This window comes from Paramisgurnus dabryanus, chromosome 19 (genome assembly GCF_030506205.2).
Source record: "Paramisgurnus dabryanus chromosome 19, PD_genome_1.1, whole genome shotgun sequence".
Classification (NCBI taxonomy): Eukaryota; Metazoa; Chordata; class Actinopteri; order Cypriniformes; family Cobitidae; genus Paramisgurnus; species Paramisgurnus dabryanus.
Genome location: NC_133355.1, coordinates 19,747,431 through 19,770,046, shown reverse-complemented (window position 1 = coordinate 19,770,046; position 22,616 = coordinate 19,747,431). Strand labels below are relative to the sequence as shown.

At 36.2% G+C, this 22,616-nt stretch overlaps 1 protein-coding gene and 2 long non-coding RNA genes across 4 annotated transcripts in view; 1 reads left to right on the top strand and 2 right to left on the bottom strand.

The window, feature by feature from the left end:
- Positions 1-22,616, bottom strand: part of csmd2 (CUB and Sushi multiple domains 2) — a 364,270-nt gene that overhangs the window by 122,446 nt on the left and 219,208 nt on the right. Inside the window, exon 25 of the mRNA XM_065292427.1 lies at positions 16,762-16,888. Within this exon, the coding sequence (XP_065148499.1) occupies positions 16,762-16,888 (127 nt within the window). The remainder of the gene's footprint in view (positions 1-16,761; positions 16,889-22,616) is intronic.
- Positions 1-22,616, top strand: part of LOC135781863 (uncharacterized) — an 84,251-nt gene that overhangs the window by 6,700 nt on the left and 54,935 nt on the right. The window lies entirely within an intron of this gene.
- LOC135772742 (uncharacterized) lies at positions 7,871-8,729 on the bottom strand. Of its 2 annotated transcripts, XR_010543247.2 has the most exons (4): positions 8,625-8,729; positions 8,395-8,542; positions 8,240-8,305; positions 7,871-8,165 (listed from the first exon to the last, which is right to left on the bottom strand). It is a non-coding gene; the product is annotated as an uncharacterized lncRNA (long non-coding RNA). The 2 variants fall into 2 exon arrangements; XR_010543243.1 differs by having other exon boundaries at positions 8,395-8,701.

Here is a 22,616-nt window from a genome sequence, read left to right as displayed (position 1 = left end):
CTACTTTGTTTTTTGCATTTATGGGTTTCCCCAGGGTGTGCTTTTTACATAATGTCTGCCCTGCATGCGCACCACAGCCACTTGTGTGTGTGCGTGGGGCACATTTTTATGGGACGTGTCAGGCACCGCCCCCCCCCCCTCCGGGGGTGACCGTTCCATTTTTTATACTGGCTGTCATACCTCACTGCGAGTGTGTTGGGCAATCGGGGAGCTGTCCATGTCTCTCCCATAGGTGGATCTCGAACACGAGATGATGAAAGAGAACAATAGGTTACTTTCGTAACCCCGGTTCTCTGAAACATCGAGTGGAGAGATCCACCAGCTTTGCCCCGCTTGCCGCACGAGAAGCGAATACACTTACTGAGGAGGAGCAGCGCGCAGTGGTCTTATATGCTAGCAGGTAAGAGGGTGTGGTCTTACCTGGCATTGGCTGCGCGCTTCTGTCTGTCTAGCCAGACTTGGTGCAATTGGATGCTTCTGTAGAGGTCAGGTACGGATGCCCTTCCCATAGGTGGATCTCTCCACTCGATGTTTCAGAGAACCGGGGTTACGAAAGTAACCTATTGTTTTTATCTGTTTACAGGTTAGGATACAGACCACAACGCTTTGGACGTATCTTTAAAAAAGATTAAAATCAGAGACTTTTTGGATTTGTCTGGGGACATTTTAAACATTTTGTGGCAAATTGGATTTAAAACATTCCGGATACTGGATACCTAGTTTGATTTGTCCACAGAGCTTGTTTAAGACGTTTTCACCACATTTTAGGGGTTATTTTTAATTAAAGGCTTCTTAAAACATGTGTGAAAATGTGTATATTATACAATGAGTCTTATATTGTCTGCTCTGACAAAAATAAATTATTATTTTAGATTTTAGATCAATTGACTGTGTGTGTTTTATGTCAAGCGTATGCTGTTATGTTTAATGACGGCTCGTGTGACAGCTTGTGTTTAGGCATTTGATGTCAGATATCACACTTCCTCCATCCTTATTCACAATCCCATGCATTCTTTCACAGGGGTGCGTGTTGTAAAGCGACTAAAGATTTCTAAAACTCAACGTTGGTAAAATAATTACCCATTACGGTGTCAAAAAAGTAAATGTTTATTTTAGATTTAGACAAATCATGAACAATGCTACGATTAAAACTTTTGTTTGTAACATCACAAGTTATTTAATTAAATATTCCGTATACGTGTATAGTTTAAGCAATGACCTGAGCCATATCCTTCGGCGCCATCAATACTACAATATTTAGACGATAGTCTAAACTAAATAAAATTTTAAACGGTTTCAGGAACTCCGTGAATCTTTTCATAACCTGCTCTATAGTTTCACGCGTATTAAAGATCCGGCGGTGCCTGACAAAGCGCAGGGTGTGTGTTCATATATACCTTTTTAAATTAACCTTAATAAAATGTAATTCTGTCCACTATGGCAAAATAGTGGGGTTATTTTAGATTTATGGGATTCTTTAACCAAGGTTCTGATTAAGACATATGTATACGTGCACCGATGGTGACAGAGAACTTATGTATGCCGTTAATAAGCTTTTTAAAATGTTTTTAAGACGTCTTCAACTCATTTAGGGGTTTATTTTTAATTAAACGCTTCTTAAAACATGTGTGAATATGTGTATATTATACAAAGAGTCTTATATGGTCTGCTCTGACAAAAATAAATTATTATTTTAGATTTTAGGACAAATGACTGCGTCTATCTTATAAAAACAACTTGATATATACGTTTGTTTTGTCAATAGACTTCTTTAAAATCACGCAAGAATAAAATATTTTAGTTGTAACTGGTTAAAATTAAATGTACTATTATCTATTTAACTATAAGTTATATTCTCTGATCAGATATTTTTCTGTTTCTGATGCTGGTCTTATAACAGTGTGTGTGAGATGATGGCTGTTCACAGCAGGTGATGGGTTGTAAACTAGGGTCTTTTTAAAACTGTAGTGGTAAAAATGTAATAGCACACTGACAAAATAAAGCATTTGGTTGTAACAAATTATTTAATGAAATATTCAGTATGTGTATAGCGATGAACGGTGTCAAAATCACCGGGGTCCCAACAATACTATAGTCTTTAGACTAAAGGGTATTTATTTTAATATAAATAAAATCTTAATCTTTTCGTGCACAATATTCTGATCACGCCATTAGATTGTGTACCAGCGTTTACAATAGAGAACATACGCGGATGAGTGTTCATACACACCGTTAAGAAACTTTTTTTAAACGATTAAAGACATTTTCAAATCATCTTCTGGGGTTTGTTTTAAATTAATGACATCTTAAAACCAACTGGGAATATGTGTTTATTACACAATAAAATGTAATTCTGTCAGCATTTCTAGTTTAGAACGCCTCTGATTTAAACATGCGGGTTTAAAATGAAACGGCCATGTGACTTTTATGACTATTTGATCTTAATTTTTTGTTTTAACATCCAAAAGTTTTTTATACACATTCCATAATTAAACATCTAGGTGTGTATGAGTAAGTTTATATCTAATGTCACACGAGCAGCACCAAATCGCGATTGTGTCTCTGTGTGTGCATCCAGGCTGTTTATGTGGGGGCGTGTTTATGAGCCCGTGTCTTTGCAAGGTGTGTGTGCGTGTGTGTGTGTGTGTGTGTGTGTGTGTGTGTGTGTGTGTGTGTGTTGCATGGGGGTCTATGATGTCTCTGTTTGTTACTAAAGTTTTGATATTAAGTCTGTGTCCTCATTGACAATAAGTAAGGGTTTTTAGATGTAGGCTTCATTACACAGATACTGATTAAATCATGTTATCCATTATTTGCGATTTAAAGAAACTTAAAAGGTTTAAGACATTTTATCTCACATTGTGGTGTTGTTTTTTAATTAATGTAACCTTAAACCCCTCTGTTATCCATTTAGGGAACAATAAAATGTTAGCAAATATTATTTATCAAAGTTGACGATGTTATAAGCCAGGATGTCACTAACGTGACAACAAACATTTATTTAAAGACAAAACATTTTAACAAAATTGCCATGGCTTACAGAGACACACTAGACTTAATAATAAAAATAAAAATATACTATTCGAACATCCTAACCTGATATTAGGTTAGATTAGGTTTAAGGTCAATCAGAGTCTTTAGCTTTACAACTTACAGCACAAAACCTACCTATGGTTTGTTAATGATGTTGCTAGGTTCGCGTATTTTTGCTGAAACAAATTTTTCTTTTCAAACTTAGTTAGGATACACATGTTTGTCGCCTCAAACACCTGATCAAAGTTTTTTCTTAGCTAGCTACAACTAATGTCTGAGATTTTGTAAATTCATCAGATGTTTCTTACTTGTGTATTTTCTTAAACAAACTATTCTTTTCAATCTTAGACAGTCTTCATAAGCTTGTCTTTCGATAAGTTGTTCATAGTTTTTCTTCGCTAGTGTCAACTCATGTCTGAGATTTGTAAATTTCATCAGATGTTCTTACATGTGTATTTTCTAAAACAAATTTATGCTTTTCAAACTTAGGTAGTCATCATACTTTTGTCTTTCGATAAGTTGTTCATAGTTTTTTATGTGGTAGTGTCAACTTATGTCTGAGATTTTGTAAATTCATCAGATGTTTCTTACGTGTATATTTTCTCAAACAAACATTTTTTGTTTTTCAAACATAGTTAGGATACACACTTTTGTCGCCTCAAACACTTGATCAAAGTTTTTTCTTCGTTAGTGTCAACTAATGTCTGAGATTTTGTAAATTCATCAGATGTTTCTTACTTGTGTATTTTCTTAAACAAACTTTTCTTTACAATCTTAGACAGTCTTCATACGTTTGTCTTTCGATAAGTTGTTCATAGTTTTTCTTCGATAGTGTCAACTCATGTCTGAGATTTGTAAATTTCATCATATGTTCTTACATGTGTATTTTCTGAAACAAATTTATGCTTTTCAAACTTAGGTAGTCATCATACCTTTGTCTCTACATACATTTGTTCAAAGTTTCTTGTAGCTAGTGTCAACTGATGTCTGAGATTTTGTAAATTCAACAGATGGTCTTACGTGTGTATTTCTTAAACAAACATGTTGCTGTTCAAACTTAGGCAGAGGTCATACGTTTGTCTTTTCATAAGTTGTTAATAGTTTTTATTTGTTAGTGTCAACTAATGACAGAGATTTTGTAAACTCATCAGATTCAAACAAAACTCATTCATTTCTGTAGTTTATGTAACACCTTGTCAAACTCTTAAAGGTAGTACTAACTGTTTAAAACAACAATGCAAAGTATTTTAGATTTACTTGATAAATCTTTTACATCAAAACAAACTAGGATAGCAATATGTTTGAATCTGTAACAGGTGATATCACCAATAGCGTGTTGTACATAACAAAGTCTGTAAAATAATAAAGATTGATTAGGTTTTTATTTAGTAAACCTTTTAACATAAAGTGTAGAGTCTTTTGTATGTAACAACAAAGATGCGATGAAACAACGCAAAACAAGAGAGGATGCTTTGTTAAAACACATATAAATTAAGATGCATACATCTACAAATGGGGCAATGTTTGAAATAATTTGGCCGTATAGCCTCTAAATTCGGGACCAATAGATTAAAGACATTGCCCCATTTGTAGATGTATGCATCTTAATTTATATGTGTTTTAACAAAGCATCCTCTCTTGTTTTGCGTTGTTTCATCGCATCTTTGTTGTTACATACAAAAGACTCTACACTTTATGTTAAAAGGTTTACTAAATAAAAACCTAATCAATCTTTATTATTTTACAGACTTTGTTATGTACAACACGCTATTGGTGATATCACCTGTTACAGATTCAAACATATTGCTATCCTAGTTTGTTTTGATGTAAAAGATTTATCAAGTAAATCTAAAATACTTTGCATTGTTGTTTTAAACAGTTAGTACTACCTTTAAGAGTTTGACAAGGTGTTACATAAACTACAGAAATGAATGAGTTTTGTTTGAATCTGATGAGTTTACAAAATCTCTGTCATTAGTTGACACTAACAAATAAAAACTATTAACAACTTATGAAAAGACAAACGTATGACCTCTGCCTAAGTTTGAACAGCAACATGTTTGTTTAAGAAATACACACGTAAGACCATCTGTTGAATTTACAAAATCTCAGACATCAGTTGACACTAGCTACAAGAAACTTTGAACAAATGTATGTAGAGACAAAGGTATGATGACTACCTAAGTTTGAAAAGCATAAATTTGTTTTAGAAAATACACATGTAAGAACATCTGATGAAATTTACAAATCTCAGACATGAGTTGACACTAGCGAAGAAAAACTATGAACAACTTATCGAAAGACAAGCTTATGAAGACTGTCTAAGATTGAAAAGAATAGTTTGTTTAAGAAAATACACAAGTAAGAAACATCTGATGAATTTACAAAATCTCAGACATTAGTTGTAGCTAGCTAAGAAAAAACTTTGATCAGGTGTTTGAGGCGACAAACATGTGTATCCTAACTAAGTTTGAAAAGAAAAATTTGTTTCAGCAAAAATACGCGAACCTAGCAACATCATTAACAAACCATAGGTAGGTTTTGTGCTGTAAGTTGTAAAGCTAAAGACTCTGATTGACCTTAAACCTAATCTAACCTAATATCAGGTTAGGATGTTCGAATAGTATATTTTTATTTTTATTATTAAGTCTAGTGTGTCTCTGTAAGCCATGGCAATTTTGTTAAAATGTTTTGTCTTTAAATAAATGTTTGTTGTCACGTTAGTGACATCCTGGCTTATAACATCGTCAACTTTGATAAATAATATTTGCTAACATTTTATTGTTCCCTAAATGGATAACAGAGGGGTTTAAGGTTACATTAATTAAAAAACAACACCACAATGTGAGATAAAATGTCTTAAACCTTTTAAGTTTCTTTAAATCGCAAATAATGGATAACATGATTTAATCAGTATCTGTGTAATGAAGCCTACATCTAAAAACCCTTACTTATTGTCAATGAGGACACAGACTTAATATCAAAACTTTAGTAACAAACAGAGACATCATAGACCCCCATGCAAACACACACACACACACACACACACACACACACACACACACACACACACACACACACACGCACACACACCTTGCAAAGACACGGGCTCATAAACACGCCCCCACATAAACAGCCTGGATGCACACACAGAGACACAATCGCGATTTGGTGCTGCTCGTGTGACATTAGATATAAACTTACTCATACACACCTAGATGTTTAATTATGGAATGTGTATAAAAAACTTTTGGATGTTAAAACAAAAAATTAAGATCAAATAGTCATAAAAGTCACATGGCCGTTTCATTTTAAACCCGCATGTTTAAATCAGAGGCGTTCTAAACTAGAAATGCTGACAGAATTACATTTTATTGTGTAATAAACACATATTCCCAGTTGGTTTTAAGATGTCATTAATTTAAAACAAACCCCAGAAGATGATTTGAAAATGTCTTTAATCGTTTAAAAAAAGTTTCTTAACGGTGTGTATGAACACTCATCCGCGTATGTTCTCTATTGTAAACGCTGGTACACAATCTAATGGCGTGATCAGAATATTGTGCACGAAAAGATTAAGATTTTATTTATATTAAAATAAATACCCTTTAGTCTAAAGACTATAGTATTGTTGGGACCCCGGTGATTTTGACACCGTTCATCGCTATACACATACTGAATATTTCATTAAATAATTTGTTACAACCAAATGCTTTATTTTGTCAGTGTGCTATTACATTTTTACCACTACAGTTTTAAAAAGACCCTAGTTTACAACCCATCACCTGCTGTGAACAGCCATCATCTCACACACACTGTTATAAGACCAGCATCAGAAACAGAAAAATATCTGATCAGAGAATATAACTTATAGTTAAATAGATAATAGTACATTTAATTTTAACCAGTTACAACTAAAATATTTTATTCTTGCGTGATTTTAAAGAAGTCTATTGACAAAACAAACGTATATATCAAGTTGTTTTTATAAGATAGACGCAGTCATTTGTCCTAAAATCTAAAATAATAATTTATTTTTGTCAGAGCAGACCATATAAGACTCTTTGTATAATATACACATATTCACACATGTTTTAAGAAGCGTTTAATTAAAAATAAACCCCTAAATGAGTTGAAGACGTCTTAAAAACATTTTAAAAAGCTTATTAACGGCATACATAAGTTCTCTGTCACCATCGGTGCACGTATACATATGTCTTAATCAGAGCCTTGGTTAAAGAATCCCATAAATCTAAAATAACCCCACTATTTTGCCATAGTGGACAGAATTACATTTTATTAAGGTTAATTTAAAAAGGTATATATGAACACACACCCTGCGCTTTGTCAGGCACCGCCGGATCTTTAATACGCGTGAAACTATAGAGCAGGTTATGAAAAGATTCACGGAGTTCCTGAAACCGTTTAAAATTTTATTTAGTTTAGACTATCGTCTAAATATTGTAGTATTGATGGCGCCGAAGGATATGGCTCAGGTCATTGCTTAAACTATACACGTATACGGAATATTTAATTAAATAACTTGTGATGTTACAAACAAAAGTTTTAATCGTAGCATTGTTCATGATTTGTCTAAATCTAAAATAAACATTTACTTTTTTGACACCGTAATGGGTAATTATTTTACCAACGTTGAGTTTTAGAAATCTTTAGTCGCTTTACAACACGCACCCCTGTGAAAGAATGCATGGGATTGTGAATAAGGATGGAGGAAGTGTGATATCTGACATCAAATGCCTAAACACAAGCTGTCACACGAGCCGTCATTAAACATAACAGCATACGCTTGACATAAAACACACACAGTCAATTGATCTAAAATCTAAAATAATAATTTATTTTTGTCAGAGCAGACAATATAAGACTCATTGTATAATATACACATTTTCACACATGTTTTAAGAAGCCTTTAATTAAAAATAACCCCTAAAATGTGGTGAAAACGTCTTAAACAAGCTCTGTGGACAAATCAAACTAGGTATCCAGTATCCGGAATGTTTTAAATCCAATTTGCCACAAAATGTTTAAAATGTCCCCAGACAAATCCAAAAAGTCTCTGATTTTAATCTTTTTTAAAGATACGTCCAAAGCGTTGTGGTCTGTATCCTAACCTGTAAACAGATAAAAACAAGTTATTAGGACAAATATCTAAATAAAACAATTTTCTTATGCAAGATAAACGTACCGTGGAGATCCGCTATATATTTTGCAATAGTACACACAACGTTCGCTTTGCCTCTGATATCCAAACCTTTAAAACAGATAACACATGTTATTAGAAAATATTAAACCAAACCAGTTTGTTTAAATCTATTGTAACAGGATTAAATAAAAACACACCGGACAACACGAGCCAGTCGGCGTCTCTTTTGTTCCAAGATTTCCGTGTTACGCTGCGGGAGGTTCTAGTCTCGGTCTGACTTTTTTGTTCAGGGCACTCTTCTCCGCGATTTACCAGGAATAGTTAATACCAGTTTAGACAATTTCGCTGCAATACCAGAGATCGAATTTTTAGTTTTTAAATAAATCAGACAAAATACTGGAACGAACACAGCGAAACACATACATACCAATAGACTTGAGTATAACAGCTCTGCTCGATCCAAACTGATTCCGGGGGATCTCTTGTCGCTCCCCAATAAAGGTTCGGTCATAAATTTTGCAAAGATTACATCACACGACCCCCACACAAACACACACTGACATAATATCAGCATCAGAAAACTTTGTGTCTGTACAGAAAATAGACTAGTTCGATAGAAAATATCGGCTTTAAGTTTAACCAGTTACAACTAAAATATTTTATTATTGCGTGACTTTAAAGAAGTCTCTTTACAAAACAAACGTATTATCAAGTTGTATTTATAAGACACATGCAGTCAATTCCCCTAAGTCTAGAATAATACTTTATTTTTGTCAGAGCAGACAATATAAGACTCTTTGTATAATATACACATATTCACACATGTTTTAAGAAGCCTTTAATTAAAAATAAAACCCCCAAAATGGGGTGAATACGTCTTAAAAACATTTAAAAGTTTATTAACGTCATATATAAGTTTCTCTGTCACCTTCTGTGCACATATACACATGTCTTAATCAGAGACCTGGTTAAAGATTCCCCTAAATCTAAAATAAAATCCTATTTTGCCATAGTGGTCAGAATTACATTTATTAACATTATTTTAAAATGGCAGATATGAACGCTCACCCTGCGCTTTGTCAGGCACCGCCGGATCTTTAATACGCGTGAAACTATAGTGCAGGTTATGAAAAGATTCACGGAACTCATGAATCGTTTAAAATTGTATTTAGTTTAGACTTTCGTCTAAAGATTGTAGTATTGCCGGCTCCGAAGGTTATGGCTCAGATCATTGCTTAAACTATACACGTATACGGAATATTTCATTAAATAACTTGTGATGTTACAAACAAATGTTTTAATCGTAGCATTGTCCATGATTTGTCTAAATCTAAAATAAATTCCTATTTTGCCATAGTGGACAGAATTACATTTATTAACTTTTATTTTAAATGACAGATATGAACAATCACCCGACGCTTTGTCAGACACCGCCGGATCTTTAATACGCGTGAAACTGTAGACCAGGTCATGAAAAGATTCCCGGACTTCGTGAACCGTTTAAAATTTTATTTAGTTCAGACTTTGTGTCTGATCAGAAACTATAGCTCGATAGAAAACATCGGCTTTAAGCGTAGCATGGTACATCTAATATATATATATATATATATGATTAGTGATTGCCTTTAAATAAACTTATGCTGTTGCAAAACTTTAGATTCAACAACACACCCGCGGTGTGAAAGTCAGTATTGAGAAGCGCACGGGGCGAGCAAAGGTGGGAGGATGGTTGAGATCTGACATCAAATGTCAATAAACAGTAAATGTCGAAACACGAGCCGTCATTAAACATGACACCATACGCTTAACATAAAACACACTCAGGAAAAACAATCACTCTAAATGACCGGCAATAAAACCATTAAATACTTTCTGTCTAAAGTTGACAACTTGTCCAGATTTTGATTGATGGTCCCGCCCCCCTGTCAAAGGGTCATAAAAACGACCTGTCAGATAGCAACTGTCACCGGGTGGGGGAGGGGGTCATAAAAGTTTGACGAGTGCCGGTCCTATATAACTACTTCTGCGAATTAACTCTGAATTTTAATGTAGCTTGTGAACTTAACTTCTCAAATACTAAGCAGAAAGTGTCCAATGATGCAAGAATCTAATTACATTTCTGATCTTTAAGCAGTGGCAGATGGTACCCCGGCAGATATGCGCTCCCTTGTCACTTCGTATTTACATAAAAACCAAATCTAAATATTTTAGAAAAACTCAGTTGTTCTCTAAACTGCTTGCCATACATAATGTTAATGATAGTAGGATTAGACAAAGCGGCTAAATATAAATATATATTACAAGCATAACAAAATAAAGTTATTTGGGTAATTTTTAGGTCCTTACAGCAGAACGGTTCTTTGAAAAAAATTATTAAAGAGCACCTATGGTCCGATTCACGTTTTTACATTTCCTTTGGTGTGTAAGTGTGTATAAGTACATGTTAACAATATGTAAAAGGTACAAACCCTAAAATAAAGATGACGTGAGTTATCATCTCCAATGTAAATCTCTTTTCTTGGACTACAACAAACGAATTGTAGGCAACAGTTTACTTCCTGGGATTGGTGATGTGGACAAGACCGTCATTATCATAATTCCTCCCGCTTTAGACTCACAGCCTGTAAGTTAACTCCTGTTAGCATTGCATTATGAGCAAATCTTTCAAACATGGTAAGGAGCATCGCATTTCCGGCTGACGTCAGAGGTATTCAGGCCAATCACAACGTACAGATTAACTGGCCAATCAGGGACACAGCGCTTTTCAGATCAATCCGTGCGTTTCAGGAAGAGAGTGAAATCTGTAGCTACAAAAATGTACAGTATGTTTTTTTAACCATAAACCACACAAACACATTGTATCATACCAAATACACAAAATAATGTTGTTTTAGCAATATTTTTTTAAGCTAAGCGGTTGCACACAATTAACTCTTTCACCGCCATTGACGAGATATCTCGTCAATTAAGAGAAAACGCTTCCCCGCCAATGACGAGATTTTCCGTCTTTCCGCAATACCGCTACTATTTCCCCAACTTATACAACCCGGAAGTAGCGCCTCACGTGAAAGAGAAAGAACTCCGTGTATGTTTTAAAGATCTGCATCTGATCTCTATCAAAAGTCCTTCGCAAAAATGGAATTATCTCAGCTTTTTGCTCAAAATTGGGTGTTTTTGAAGAAACCTACCCATGTTTGAGAGGTGATTACAAGAGAACTAATGACTTTTTTTTTTGAAAGCAGAGGGTCTGTTCTTTCATCTGATATATTGTTTGTTTATATATTTAAAGAATGAAGGCATTAAACGTTTGTGAAAATCTGGAAAAATGCTGGCGCTGGCTGGCAACTTTTTTTAAAAATGCTGGGGGGGGAAGAGTTAAATATCTACATTTAGATACAATTTAATCATATTAATATAAGATAATATCTTTATTTAGATGTATTTAGTTGAATTTACTCAATTGTTTTTAGTTACCTTAGCACAATAACATTGAAGAAAAATTCACCAATGCAACTATTATCGAATCATGTTAATTCTACTCAAATTTAGAAATATAAAGTTAATATACTACAGCAAAAGCATATGTTATCAAATTCACCATAACTAACACATAGTTTCAACAGAAGCAGATTATGGCATAAACATTTCCAAAGTAAATGCTTTCAAATCAAGGCATACCTGTATTACAGTGTAATGCTTTCTGATCAAAACAACACCAAATAACTGATATGTCAATGAGACTGTTCTCATCCTAAGCAAATGCTCTACTCGTCTGCACAGTGCAACCATTAAAAAACCCAACAACAAAACAGAAACTCTTTCAAATAAGTCCCCCTCCTTTCTTATCTACATAAAAAATGCATAAAATAACCCTTTATTTTGATATTTACTCTCATTATTCAGTCTCATGCAAAGCATGCTGGGAACTGAAAATCCTTGCCCAGTTTTTGCAATATTGCTTTAATACAATTCATGTAGTCCCAACTTAAAGGTCCTGTTCTTTCTGTGTTTTTAAGCTTTGATTGTGTTTACAGTGCGCAATTTAACATGTGTTCATGTTTCACGTGTAAAAACGCGGTGTTTTTCACACAATGTACTTATCTCTATAGCGCTGTTTTCACTTTCCTCAAATCTTCAGAAATACGTATCGAGTTCTGATTGTGTAGTTTGTTTAGTGTGTTGTGATTGGACAACAGCTTAGCTTAGCAGAGCCGTCTGAGCCAAAGCTGGTGACTGACGTATTCCTGTGGGCGGAGTTTGGTCAAAAACTCTTATATTAAAGTCATTCAACTGGGAAGTAGAGGGCTGTAGTCCAAACCGGCTGTTCGCTGTATGGCTTTGAAAGGGGACTTCTGTTAAAGAAAATATATCGCCTGGCAGTGAACTTTGAGCTTTATTATTTAGCAGGTATTATTTATTCTCTAACAGCAACATTACACACTAACTAAAGTTCGAAAAATGGGATCAGGAAAAATGTGACCTTTAAATGAGTCAAGTTAACATAGGTTGATTTAAAACATGTGATACGCTTAGAAACCACTTAATATTTCTCATTAAAACCAAAAACGATGTTGTAATGGGTTAAATGAGCAATTATGTTACATTTTATTAGGGTCAGAATCATTTTTTCAGTGTATATTTATTATTAAGAAGAAAGGAGAGGTGAGGTACAAGCTCAGATTTAAGAAATTCTGCCATTTCAACACTTTGAATGAGAAATAAAGTAATTAGAGAGGTAAAAGTATCATAATCCAGTCGCAAATAAATGGCCGCTACTTTACAAAGCACTTCTTTAACATCATCAAAGAGGGACAAAAAGTTCCCTTAACCAAAGAATCACCCATCACCGGGGATGTTGGTCTTTACTGCAGGGCTGCTTGAATCAGTGAATCAGCTTTGACCTAGTACATTTTGTGCTGTGCATATGTAAGAACAGGAAGGTCTTAGAAAAGCAAATGGAAGTCGAAGATGAGTGACAAAAAGTACTAAAGGGAATAGCAGATGAGAAGAGATCAAATTTGCAGACGTCACGACACTGGAAGGGAACCAGGATAGACGAGGGTTAACGTATGCTTTGAACGCTGCGAAGAATAGAAAATGAGGTTGATAAAATAGCAAAATGTGAAAAAGGGAAGCGGGGACCACAGGATCCGTTAATGCCTGAGATTTCTTTCCGAGCTTTGAGCGTGACAGTACGATCCTTTGAGCTGCGACTCAAGTTTGCAAAACCGGCTCTGGAACAGAGGGCTTAACCGATGTCTAATCCCACGTGGTTGAGAACATTCAGGCCTAGACAGTATATCTGTCTGTGTGTGTGTGGGTTGGTATACGTGGTTTACAGGGACATGAATAGTGTATAATGACATATTCACTATGCTATAAAAATGGTTTACGGGGAAACATGAAGTGCCACCGTAAACTAAACGGCTTAAAAACAAACTAAATGGTACTTTTTCATAGATTAAAGACTGCTTTTTCTGTTATGGTTGGGTTTATGGACTGGGGTAGGTTAGGGAAATAGATTATTCAGTTTGTATACTATGAAATGGATTGCGTTTATGGAATTGTACCTGTAAACCACATATGCCAACATGTGTGTGTGTGTGTCTGAGAGAGAGAGAGAGAGAGAGAGAGAGAGAGAGAGAGAGAGAGAGAGAGAGAGAGAGAGAGAGAGAGAGAGAGAGAGAGAGAGAGAGAGGCTGCTAAAAGTAATCATCGCCTTTGCCAATCAAAAGCAAATCAGATGTGAAAAAGTGCATGTGATGAAAGAACGATGAAATATCACCTGCACCTTCAGAAACCCCCAAGTGCATCCCACCCCCTTGGCATCTCAACACATCACACACTCATCTTAGACCACCCTTTGACGTCCTTTAATGTCTCCACACTCAGATCTTCCCATCAGCCCCTCAGGATAAAGGGTGTCCACCAGGACAGGACATCTGTCGTCTGCAATTTGACCAACACAAGCATACTTCATTTCTTCGGAATCCTGCGTTTTTGCGGCCTCTCTCTCGCTAACAAATTCGCACTGCTGCCACTACAGAGTCCTTGTATTAGTGAGACATCGTCCCAGTTCTTATGCATTGCAAATGATCTTGAATAATTGATTGCTCAGGATGAGATCAAAGAAATGTATGTGCATACCTTAAAGTGGGGAACTAGGGCTGAGACTTGAAGGTGCCCAAGCTTTTAATTACCCTGCGGCTGCGAAAGGAGATCTCACGAACCCATTCAACACACATGATGTACACGAAACGGGGTCGTACAGTTATACGAAAGATATCAACATGTAAACTGTATGAACACACCACACGCAAAGACACACTGTAACCGTAGAGTCAGTGACTTTTGATTATTATATTGAATTTCGGTCAAGAGATCCTCCTTAAATGATCCAGAATTGCAACTGCTAGATCATCCTGACCTTACATGAGGAATCATCTCAAGAGTCATATTTTGATCTTTTTGTGACGGAGCATGTGTGAGCGAGCAAAAGCATTTAAAAATGGCCAAATTAGATCGGTGGAGGATGTCATGACATTTTAGACCTGAAAGTTGTCATTAAATTACAAAATATGTGTGCGTGTTTATCAAAGCACATTGCCAAAGCACACACTTGTCATGCATGCTCAGGACATTGTGGCTCACGAGACCTACAGTAGGTTTAAGTTTGACCTGGGTCATTTCCTAATCACATCCTTCTCCTTCTGTCTCCAATTCACTTTTCTACAGAATAAAAGGTAACAAAGCATAAAATAGGTCAAAATGACCTGCAACATCCATTTAACCCATGGTCACTTGTGGCTTCTGCTTTAAAGGAGGGGGGGGGGGGTGTTTCAATGGTATTTCAAGCATTCTGACTTATTAACACAGTTTAGGAGTTGTTTCCTAATGCTAAACGTAGGCAAAGTGTCAAAAAAGCAGTTGGACATGTTACAGAGTATTTCTGTGCCGAATGCACTTCGCCAGGGTTCGTACAAGTTTCGGAAAGTTTTTTTCGATTACAGGTCCAGCTGACGTTTCAGGGGTTTTCTATACGTATCACTTCTTTATATGGGCACTTCCCCCGGAAAACCCCGCCCACCCGTCAATCAGCGGGAGACGCTAGAACTTGCAAACATCTTATCACGCGACACAGCATTGTTTAATTTCAAAACTCAACTATGGCACGAAAGATGAAGTGTGTTTTTGGATATAAGGAGAAGAAAGTCAGCTTTATGGAAACAATGGATATAGTTTATTATCCTGGGTAGCAGCGGAGTTTTGCGAGTGTGTTTGATGCGCTGGATTTTCCGAACCGAGTCATGAGTTGCATGTGGTAAGTAAGACTTCTGTCTTATGTTGGAAATAGGTGCGTGCATATTATATAAATGACACGAACATGTAGTGAATCATAAGTTAAAACAGTGTTGTATAGTGTTGCATGACCCGTACTCGCTCCTCCCATGGTAGTAACTCCTCCGTCTTCATTTTTTCGTACGTTATCGGAAAGATTCGGTAAAGTTTATATTTCTTTTATAAATCTGATTAAACTAAAGACTCTTCGGAGATATAAATGATGTAATACTACTCTATAGGTACTCCAGATTAACATCAGAAATGCAGAAACAGTGTGAGCTTTAACTAACCATATTCCATATGACCAAGTCCACAACCATATTCCAAGCATATGACCACAAGTCTTTCACACTACACATCACAAATATGCTATTTTATACACCTTTTTCAAAACAATGACATTAATTGGGTTGCATACGTGCCGTTTGCTTACAAAAGGTTTGAGCTTTCAGCGCAGACTGAATTAAATTACATGTTCAGATAAAATATCTTTCTAGATGACCTCCATTATGCCATGTAGCTCCTGCAATTGTTTCGGTCTCCTCCTTTAGCCCATGAGTGTTTGAAGTACCCTCTCATTAGTCTGTTCATCATCCTCTCATTATTTTAATCCAACGTATTCCTCATTTCCAACTCTTTACAGGCACAAATAATATTGGGTACACAGAAAGTTTGATGCATCTCTTCAAATCTTTGAAATCACCCCACAAAGCCTTTAGCGACAGAAACACCACATCAAATGTCAATTTGGAATCACTTTAATACAGAAGGAAAGCAATGCTTGAGAGAATTTAAAGTGTCTGGATAAAAGATGGGAGGAGTGTCTGATAAACACCACAATTAAAATCCCGAATCAATTAGGCAGGGCTTTCATGCAGGATTTCATGCAAAAATCACACTTGCCAAAAGAAGGGCAATTAACAAGGGGGCATGTTCATTCATTAGTTAGAAAGGGAGCGATTTGCCGGGGAAGGGAAGAGGTCATGTTGTAGGACTGCCAAAGTGCTAATGTCCTCCTAGCTTCTTTGAGTCCCGCTGACTTAACACCACTGGCATGAATTAAGCTAGCGTTTGGCCTGGGAGCCAATCACCACTTGGGGCCGGCGGGAGAGTTGATAAATATACCATCATAGCTATAAGACAGCATGCATGATGGGATAGAGGGGAAAAGGAATGGACATTGAGATGAGGGGACAGATGGTGATGGAGAAGTAGATACAGACCCGATGGTGCTTCCAAGTGCCGCCTCAATGGTCCAGACACAGTGCAGGTTGTGCTCGTATGGAGCCGGGTAACCGGGAGACAGAATCCGGCCAGTGAGCTCGTCTTTAATCGTTCCTCCGCACTCGGCTGGGAAAAGAAAACAAATGCATCATCATTCATTGATAGAATATACTTTTTTTTAAATGATAAGAAATCAAATTGTAAATGCAATGTGGTCCAAATAAGGCAGATTAGATGCTTCACTATGGGTACACCTGGTATGCATTTTGGTCGTTCGGATAATAAGTGGATGGCACTGGTAGTTGAAAAGGTAGTTGAAAACAATGCTGGTGTGGTCGAATGTGTTCAAACAGCCACAAAAGTACAGACCCACAGTCTCTGGGGTATCTTTAGGCTATCATTGATAAAACTAAAGCGGTTGCACTACAATTCTTTATTTCATGACAACAACTCCTGACTTGCCTTAAAAATAGACTAAAATCTTTCACAAGACATGTCTGTATTCGTATCTGAATCCCTCCAGCATGGATGGTACGCAACGTGCTGTGGAGTGATGCATCATCAGGTGGCAGGGGCAAGTATAACTTTCCACTTTAAAAGAATACATTCAGCACCGAGCGGAGCTTTATGAGTGATGAGCAGAATAATGTAGCCGTATATCACCTCTGGGATTGAGCCTTCCCAGAGTAAGGCATATTTCCTTTGGCTAATATCACTGATAGTGTTGGCAATATCTCCTGCCTCAGACATAGCTATCCATCTTGCACTGGGACGGTGGTGGTGATGCTGGTGGTGCGCGGTGGAGAACAAATCACTTGTTTGTCAGCAAGTCGGGTCCAATGTGTGTGACAGCTCCAGTTTCACGGATCAGGAAACCGTGAGGGTCTTATATCCAGAACCCTGCCATCCACATCATCTTCCACTGAGGTCAAATGTGCGATCCCTTACACACTATACGCTCATATGTACACACTTCTGGGACTGGAGACTTCGGTGAATACAGATACGCGTGTCCTCAGGGGTCTTCTGTCCTCAAGATATATGATCAAGTTGATGTCTTACTTTTATTTTAGATAAGGGCTGCTTCTACTGAGTGAGATCCATAAAGCAACTGTGTATGGACACTCTTTACGCTGATAACACTGAGCTATTATAGCATCTGCAATTGCAGCCGATGTGCACTGTGCCAAACCGCCTCGGGCTGTAATGGGTATCAGGAGAGCCTAGCTATGCTAATTAAAAGTCAAAGTATTTGAACATTGTTAGGAAAAAGGCCAGAGGTTTTGTCATTTCATTGTCTTAAAAACTTTGATGCACACAAACTTCATTTGGCAACATGTTTAATTATTAAAAAAACATGAAGTAAATGAATAGAAGAAAAGGTTGTTGAAAATTGTTTTGACATTGTAAGGCACCAGATGTTAATCTAAAGCCAATAACCACAAAGCATGTTGCCTACATTTTGAACCAATCATCAGTTGATTTTACATTAAAGTTAAGTTACCTTTAAATATAAACTGAATGGTGTAATTACATATACAGACATAATGACACACAGAAAAACTAAATAGTGCACTGTAATAAAATACAGCATTTTTGTATATCAACATATATTTGTATTTTACTTTAACTTAACAAATTAAGTGAAAATTAAATGAAAAACTGTGATTTGTTTTGGAATATTGTGGTATTTTTTTTACAAATGACTTATCTGTGAGCTTCATATTTTTTTATTCATGTGCCCTCATTGTCTTTAATCAAAAACGCAAATCTTCTCCCCTCCTCAATAAAAAAAGGTGTCCTCGAGCTCATGGGGCGCTGTGCAGACCGTTCGGCGAGGTTTGCCGCTTGCAGACGAGGGAGGAGTTAAAGACAAAGCCGTCAAGCTGGACACCTGCTGCTTGCTGTAGTGACGTATGTGCTGTGTTTCCCTTTTTTTCGCGAATGAAGTGAATTCGATGGTGAATTTGTTAAAAACAAACCCTTTAATAAAAAGTTGCAACCAGAATGAAATGAATGATTGCGTTTGCGTACTGTATGGACAATGAGAGACAACGTACTAGTGGTAGTGCGCATGCCCATAGATGCTTGTATAATAGCGAATACGCGAAATGGGAGTCATGAATGAGCTTTACAGATAATGAGAAAGAGCAACGCGAAAATGAAGCGCTCAGTATGAAAAAGATTACTAGAGTATGCTATGGTCTTGTAACTCTGTTTTTTCTTGTTTGTTTGTAATCTAACGTGATACGCCGTTATACGCAATTTACCCACTAATGGTCAAGGATTTCCGTGTACCCATTTAAAAAAGCGTGAAAATACTTAACAGTGTGTGACAAACCCTTGACACTTTCATTCATAAATTGACATCATCTGAATCACTCACCATTCGCATGCTCCACTTGCTACTTTGGCGGGTTTAACCTCATATACAGTCGGCTATTTGGTATTTGGTGCATTGCGCAATCCAATCATCATATGAAATCAAATTATCACGGCGCAAAAGTGACTGTAAAGCAGACGGGTGTATTCATGCTGTTCAACAAAAGCCAAAAGAATGACATCAGAGTACCGCGAGAGCGATTCGAGAAATCACACAGAGAAGTCTGCTTTCTAATCGCTCTCGCGGTACTTTGACATCACCAAGCGGTCTGCGTAGCGCCAAATGAAATCCAATCTGCTCGCAGTCTGCAGCTCACACGACACCAAACAGTCCCTGTGGTAAAAAAACGAGTAGAGCAGAGCTACGAAACATAACAAAATCTGGAGAGTTAACAACGCACATATAATTATATCAACATTTAAATCATCAGTCCAGTTTATTCCTTCATCTGGAGGTGAGGATTCACTAAATTATGGCCATGTTGATGTCCTGATGGTTTTTGATATAATCCACTAGCTAGCCTAACTTTCCTGTAGTTTCTCTTTCAGCATGTTTGCTAACAGAATCACAGTTTAAACTTCTGAAAAGTGTTCATTTTTATATCTACGTTCAAGGTTTTAATGTATTATGTTCATATCAGACGCAAAAATCAATTAATGATCATCTTCTCCACTTTGGTTTTTGGTGTCTAATATTACATGATGGTCTTGTCATAATTATTAAATTACATCCTAAAATCTTTTGTTTTTCATTGTTAAACACTGCACCACTTAGGCTATATGCACAAAATACACTTGTTGATTATGTTTATAACATTATATGGTGTGTAATAAGGTGAATGTTTATCAAGACATATCATTCTTTTCTTAAGCTAAGTCTTACACAATTCAAATCCAGCCCTGCCTTATTTCATTTCAGAGGCCAGTTTCACTCGGATACACATCGACACATGGAAAATAAGGCATTTTCAGCGTTTCATGGTGACTTTAAACAATTTCAACTTTTTTTTAAAGTTATGTCAAGTTATCACAGGTCAAAACCTAAAAAGTAGGTTGAATTGACTTGCAAAACCAAGTTGTTTTAATTTCATGCTGCATTTTTTACAGTGTGTCAAAAAAGTCTTATAGTATATATCTAAACAAAACAAGAAAACTCAAAAGCTATTATCGTGTAAGACTTTTTTGACATATTAATATTTCAAAGTTCATTTTTCTAACCCCACAGGCAATCATTTTGTCTTGTTTTAAGCATATATCTAAAAAATCGATTTAGTAAGGCTTATGCTCAAAATAAGAACAACAACAAAAAATATAACTAAAGTTGCCGGTGGAGTAAGAAAAACGAACAAATCCCTATATATTATCTAAAAAAAATCTTATCACCTTACACAATTGTGCTTCTCAATAGGTTTATCTTGTTGGTATGTTTGGACATTTTTACTATTAAACAATTTTTCAAGAGCTCCACAACATTGGCTCCTGAAATAAATAAATAATGCTAAATACTGTACAGATGGGAAAGAAAATCAAGAATGAAAGAATCACACATCAAACGCAACACTGTACCCCAAAACTTGACATTTATATATCCTAAGTTATGTGCTTCCTTTCTTTCAACTGTCTCTCTCTGCAGTCTTTATACTATAGCTTTTTCATACAACTTTTGATATGACGAATGCTTCCAAAGAGGACAGCGAGGCCATAAATCATCCTGAAACAAACCCATCTTCTTCAACTCTTAAGTCAACCTGCTCTATAAGTCATATAACTACATTTCTTGCTCTATCCTTCTCTGTCTCTCTCGTTCTCTGCTCACCAACTTCTCATTTCTCACTGTCCACCCTCTGTTTACTACAGTACTAGTTAGTTTCCTTTTGTGGCGGATGAAAAACATTTGCCTATTCCACAGTTCACATACTCCTCTTTATATGAGCTCTATATGATTTCCATATAGGCTTGTGTGCTGCAATATTATAGACAGTTTCAGCAGCAACTGCATAAAGAAACGGTTTTTGTGGACTAAACGCAACTTCCGGTAGACTTCAATATAGAATCAAAAACAACAGAGTCATTTTACAGTAGTTTATTTCTAAGTAGGGGTGTGACGAGATCTCGTTGCACGCAAGATTAAATTTGTCTCGCGAGATTTCTTGTGGAGGTGAAATGCCGGCCGTTTCTCAAATAAAAGACTGCGTCCTTCGGAGGTCGCATTTTTAAACTGCATTTATTTCATAAAGACTGTCTTATTAGAGACTATTAACAATTATAAAGTTTACTAATTATTTAGTTAATCACAACTTGTTGTAATATGCTGACGACTTGCGAATGTAATGCCCAGATAATTAACTGAAATAAACCTTGATGACGTATGCAGCCTGAATATGCGACCTCCGGAGGATGCAGCTTTCTGTTTGAACCTTTTACAGTGCATGCAATATATTTGTCTTTACAGCGTTTGCTTTTTTGTTTGGGTTTCCAATAATGTTCCTTTGGGAAGTCTGAGACGCATTGTGTTTGTCTGTTGATCAGTGTCAGAAGTCTCAGCAGATTAAACCCTCACTCAGAGTTTACATGATTTAATGTCTGCATGTTCTTGCTCAAAAAATGAGAGTGGCTGTATCATTTCTATTGTAAAGAAATGGACATATATTAAATATTCAAATGGGTTTAAACATTGTTTGGCTAAAAATAAGCGTTTCTCTCCGTCTAAAGTGAAAGTGAAGATAGCCTCCGCGAGACGAGTCCACTATTGCCCCCTGCAGGCACTTGTTATAATACATACATAATGCTTTTTATTTATAGGACACAAATGTAATGTGTTTGTTAACGTAATGTTGTTTAATGTAGCTTGGTTTTAATACTTTATTTGAACCAATCATTATTGCATAATCTTCGTTATTATGTCATTTTAAAGGCTACTGCTCACTTGGGTCTATTTTTATTACCCAAAAATAACAAATTACTTCATTATCAGTTAGAAAAATAATTGTTAGGGGCAGTCCTTGATTTGTTAAAACTTTTAAGATTTCAGTTTCTTTTTCATTTATTTTATCATTGAGGATTTCTTAAAAAGTGTAAAAATATCGTCTCGTCTCGTTCTCGTGAACCCGATCTCGTGTCTCGTCTCGTCTCGTGGATTAAGTGTCTCGTCACACCCCTATTTCTAAGTCAATTACCTTTGTTCATATATTATATCTAACTCGTATCAAATATTATTATTTACTGTGTACAATTGATGTATGGAATGTCAGCTACAGGTCCTTGAATTCTTGCCTGGCTGCCAAAACTATGATCCATGCTCGTCGCCTCCCCTCGTCTTTAGCAAACCAAAACATTTTATTTTCAACAAGGTATTTGTTTCATAGATCAGTTAAGCCATTAGCCAGACCGGAAGTTTACTTCGGTTCGGTTCAAGCATGTAACCATGACAATACAGTGAGTCTGATGAAACCATCTATAATGCACAGATGCA